The sequence below is a fragment of the Trachurus japonicus genome, chromosome 5, assembly GCF_045865225.1.
Source record: "Trachurus japonicus isolate A0001 chromosome 5, Traja_1.0".
Lineage (NCBI taxonomy): Eukaryota > Metazoa > Chordata > Actinopteri > Carangiformes > Carangidae > Trachurus > Trachurus japonicus.
In genome coordinates, this window is record NC_140911.1 from 27,633,254 (window position 1) to 27,638,534 (window position 5,281).

General features: G+C 44.7%; 1 protein-coding gene across 1 annotated transcript; it reads left to right on the plus strand.

Moving 5' to 3' along the window:
- The first annotated feature begins 2,736 nt into the window (after window positions 1-2,736).
- On the plus strand, window positions 2,737-5,031 carry tmem88bl (transmembrane protein 88b-like). Its single transcript, XM_085778079.1, has 2 exons — window positions 2,737-3,042; window positions 4,762-5,031. Exons 1-2 carry the CDS (start codon window positions 2,749-2,751, stop codon window positions 4,987-4,989), a joined length of 522 nt encoding a protein of 173 aa, XP_085634205.1. The 5' UTR covers window positions 2,737-2,748; the 3' UTR covers window positions 4,990-5,031.
- The last annotated feature ends 250 nt before the right edge of the window (window positions 5,032-5,281 follow it).

Consider the following 5,281-nt stretch of genomic DNA (forward strand, 5'->3'; position numbering starts at 1 on the left):
GATGGTGAGCTACCTTCTACTTGGAACAAGGCTGTGAGTGACAGAGTGACATACAAAGACTGATGGGAGATTCAATTCATGTTAGATTAAATAAAAAGGGACACAGTGTGAGAGGACGGCTGGTGGACACTGAGTTGGACTGTAGACAAACTCTGGACAAACTGTTCATGTTGGACTGTTCATGTTTATCTATCTATGGATGGCTATAGAAATAGATAGAAAATAGGAGGTGAGTGACAGTAAACATGTGGGTTAAGAAGTTCACCGATGGTCCAGCAGATGTCAGCAGATGTTACAGGATCTACAAAGATGTTGCACGCTTTGTAACTTCCATCTTCTCAAGATTCCATCTCCCCATCTCTCACCCCTCCATGAACCTCCCCTGCATCTTTATCTCCACATTCAGACAATCTCTTTCCCTCCGTTTCTCGTCAGCCCCGCCTCTTATCCTCCCATCTTTTCTCCCTTGTTCTGTGTAATTAAATTTGAACAGAGAAAGGTTGCCTGTCTGTCTGTGCTGCAAAACAAATCAATCATCCTCTTATCTCACAGTCACAAGTCTGACAATGCTGAGGTTAGTGAGAAGTAGACAGGAGTGTGAGAGAAACAGGTCCAAGCACATCACAATATAGTGTCATGTATTAATGGAGAAGGTGTTCCCCTCAAACTTTGAGCTCATCTCTGTTCCCCTGTAAGACACACACCTCATAGCTGTCCTCACAATCAGTGTGTTTCTGATACAGTTTAAGGTCAACTGAGTGACACTGTTTAGTGTCCACTCCACTCTACAGCACATGACCTCTGTGAATTCAAGTGGTGGTCACCTGCACAGGTATAGGGCTCAACAGCTGCAGGATAATGATAGTTACATTTCAGTAGATTACAGACGCTACTTTGATAGGCTAATTGTTCTTTTTTTCTTTTTCTTTTTCTTTTCTTTCTTTCTTTCTTTTTTACATTTGTGTGTGTGTGTGTGTGTGTGTGTGTGTGTGTGTGTGTGTGTGTGTGTGTGTGAGGGCGTGATCTGTTGGAAAATGTAAGTCTGATTTAATAGAAACACCTTCGTTGTTTTGTCGTTGTCAACGCTGGAAATTGAACCGTTGCGCTGCCTTGTGAGCGCGCACCCAGCGGTTCAGCGCGCGCTCTGGAGGGTCGCGGCTCCCTCAGACTCGCGGAGATTCCTCACATCAGCATCACCTCAGCAGCGCAGGGTTCAAGTCACAGGTGCTTCTCTCTGTTGCTGTTGACTGGATAAAACATGACAGTGGAGGACTTGGTTTAATTCTGTGTAGACAAACTAATCGCTCCAGGTCAGTGGGGGAGGAATCTACCAAAACACATCACAGGACAACAGCATCTGGAAGGTAAGCAACGATCATGTAAATCTTGTTTAAAGATGTTCTGTTATTGGCGACTGCACCGTGTGTGCATGCAGGGATCGTCCCGGACAGCTTTCTTTTACAGTTTACAGATGGACAAAGCAGAGCAGCTATGTGGAAAATAAGCACAACACACACTCTGGTTCAGCCACGGATGCTGAAAGAACAAGGGCTCTTCAAAAAGCTGATAGAGATGAGATGAAACTGCTGTGATATGATCAGAGCACGTGTCCAGTCCAGATGTGATGCAGGTGCTGAGCAGCTCTGGTTTGTTTTTGCAGCTCAAGTCGTCCAGGTTAAAAGGTTCTAGACAGATTCCCTTCAAAATGGATCGTATTGACACACAGTGTGCGGCTTTAGTGACAAACCCTGATGGATGAAATCGATGGAAGGACAGTTGAAGTGTATGCAGTCCGTGTGTGTGTGTGTGTGTGTGTGTGTGCGTGCGTGCGTGCGTGTGTGTCAAGTCAAAGCAGGCTATAGGTTCCTCATTTCCATAGACTAATGAGATATTGGCTGCCTGGGTGGTAAGAAGAAGGGGGCAGTGTGGGGGCCATGGCCCTGTCACTGCTCCCCTTGAAGATATTAAAATTCAGCATGCATGCAATAATTACATGCAACTGAAGCAAACAGCATCCAACCTGCAGGGGAAGACTCAGCACAAGTGTTTTTGGGTGTGTCAATAATAAAGTGGTGATAAACATGAGTAAAAATACATATAGTAGCCTAATATTTTCAAGGGCTGTATTTACCATCAGTTATTACATGTCCTCAACACACGATCAAAGTCGGTTCAGTAATGTTTCTAAAGGGTTTAACCCACTAAATACGTCACATACACAGGCAGCACCTCACACTCGTTACATGTGCTTTATTCATTCTTTAACCTTCCTCTTGTGTTAAGGTCGCCACTGGCCCGTTTTTAGGTTTTGAATGCATACAAGTACCACATAAATTTGTTTATTGTATCAAGGCTTTTTGACTTTGTCAGGAACCTATATTTAAAAAAAAAAAAGTTTTTCACAAAATTCTAAAATGCTCTGGTTAAAATTAGGACATTTCTGTTGTTATGGTCGGTTTCGACCCTGTTATAACGATAAGAACAATAATTAAACTGTAATTAAAGTTAAAACAGAAATGTAATAAGTGCAAAACCAAGCTTTTCATGGATAAGGAAGCCTAACAACGTAACCAAGAGATGAGAAACAAATGGGATGATAAATAAAGGTTTTTAGTGTGTTTTACAGATGATTTAAGACTTGGGTCAAAACACAAGAGATGGTAGCAGAAATCTAACACAAGACGAAGGTTAAATGAACACATTGTGCGTTCAACCATGGCCTGGACACGTCCCCCTCTGTTTTCCAGGATGTGTGGCATAGACGTGGATCTGGATGACAGTGGCTCAGGGGAGGAGGAGAAAGAGGAGGAATTCTGGATGGGTGAGGGGGTGAAGATGCTGCCCCCTCCCATGGCCCACAGCGGGGGCAGTGCATGGGGCAGCCGCAGGGGCAGGTTGGGCTGCGTGGCCTGCGGGGCGGCTCTCATCCTGTGGAACCTGTGCATCCTGCTGGTCTGTGCTCTGGTCCTGGTCCTGGTCTTCTCTGTGGTGCTGCTGCCTGCAATACTGCTGCTCTACGCCGGCTTCCTTTGTCATTCAAGGGTGAGTTGTTTAGTTTTATTACAATTTTCAGTCAGAGTTAATCTTGCCTCCTGTTATAGTAGCAGCTGTCTCAATGGGAGTGCAGTCATGATAACAGCTACACACACACAAATGTAAATATTCACATACATGTATGTCGTTGCATCTGGTTTTCCTCTCTCCTCTTTATTTCTGTTCAGCTGTTTGCTAACACGTTTGCCATTTTAAGTAAAAGGGATATTTCAACATTTTGGCCCATTCACCTATGTGCCACATTTCCACGTTTCCCTCATCAAATTAAATACACAATCCAACAACAACTCCAAAACACATGGACAAGTTGTGACCTGCACATTCACCACGCTATGAGATAATGAGGTATAATTACATTACAACACATGAAGCCAATACTCGGAACTACTTGTACTTTTGAAGTCAGTCCGCCTAGCAGCCGTGTCTGGAATGTAGTTCCGGCTACGCATTTGCCTCAAAAACGGTGGAAATACAGCGCGCTGTACAGAGCTCACGTCTCTGTCCCGCCGATCTAAAAACAGCTTGCACAGATAATTGAAGGTAATGAACTTACTCCTAAGACTACAGGGATTATGACAATAGGCAAATTTGCCAAAATATTGAATATCCCTTTAACAAACTGTAAACACAACAATGACATAACATGATCATGTTCACTGCGTCTAAGTGGCACAGAAATTAGTCAACGCACATATGAGAGTCCTCTGGCCCAACACGGTGGTATGACAACAAATTATTTACAAAGAAGAATCTGCATCACTCCCTCCTTTTACTCACCTTAAAGTGTAGACAGTAAAGCCGCTGTTATTTTTGGAGGATGTGAAGATCAATCCAGACAGTCTGAGCCTTGAGGGAACATACTGTAACTCCTTCACTTTGTTCTGCTGTTTTTCAAGTTAGTGCCTATTACTTTTTATTCTAAACAGCAAACCCATCCAAGAAGATGATGACTAAACTTATATGTTGAAGCTTGTCAGACAGTGTTTCCAGTAATGAGGTGCGGAGTGTAGCTGTCATGTCAAGTCATGCTACAGCCGTGTACCTGGCATCACCTGACAGGTCAGAAAGAGGTGCAGCAAGACTATGATCATGATTATGGAAGAGCAAATGTCAGTTCAGAGCAAACAACTGCAGACAATGTGCATCAGGGAGTTCTTCCTATTGTGGAGACAGACTGAACATATTCTGATTTGTTGCAGGCGCCAGCTGTGGCTGTGCACAGACACCTTGACAGCTGATGAGGAGGAAGATGCACTGAGTGGAAGCACAGTGTGCTTGTTGCTGTTGTGTGTATGTGTGTGTGTGTGTGTTTGCATGTGTGTGTCTGCTGCTAGGGCTTACAAAAGGAAATTGTGAGGCTTAAGACTCTGATCTCACCCCTTCCACTTTCTCTCATTATCCACTTATTGTTTTCTTCTCTTCCCGCTTCTTTTTTGATCTTTTTCTGGCTCTTCCTCCCTCCCTCCTCTGTCTCAGGTGATTGACAGCTCAGAGGGTTAGTGACAGCTCTGAGCTACTTCTTATCTGAACTGTAGAGGGAGACTGGGACAAACTCTGTCACACCCCACTACCCACACATCCCCACATCTGCACCTCAAGCAAACACACATGCAGGAGCTGATCATACCTAACACCTAACCAACACCTGCTGAAGCCAAAACATCCATTAATTCACATTATTTACCTCACACGTCTTTGTCCTTGCAGGTCCTTGACGCCCCATCGGCTATCTGTCGTTACCTTGACGACAACAGCTGCTCCGCCCTCATTATCCTGGGCTTTGTGATGATGTCGCCACTCGTGGTGGTGGCAGCCGCGGTCTTCTGCGGGCTCCTGCGAAGGTTTCGTCTCCTGCTTCTCATTCAGCCCATCTCACGTGCTCGGTACAGAGGCCAGGTCCTGGACTGGGTGGGCAGCGTCCACGCCTGGGTCTGATCAGGACGGAGCAGCAGGCGCAGAGGGACGCAACTTAATGGTCAGGACGGATCAGAAAGTTAGAGTAGTGTAGTGGAGGACCCAGGGGTAGTACAGTTATAAGGAAGGAAGATCAAAGAATATGATGCAATTTGATACAATAGTCCTTCATGAATCTACAACTGGAGATGGGTTTTCATTTGTCAGAGAAATGTCAAATCCAACAGATGGCTGGTTGTTACGAAACTTTTTTTGAAACTCATATTTTATTGGTGAGAGTCTACAACTAGCAGAGAGTTAGCCTAGCTTAGCA

Bases quoted from the DNA above. Each gene is read 5' to 3' on its own strand.
- tmem88bl (XM_085778079.1), top strand. From the start codon at position 2,749: ATGTGTGGCATAGACGTGGATCTGGATGACAGTGGCTCAGGGGAGGAG. The intron at 3,043-4,761 runs GTGAGTTGTTTA...TTGTCCTTGCAG, and splicing joins GCTTCCTTTGTCATTCAAGG to GTCCTTGACGCCCCATCGGC.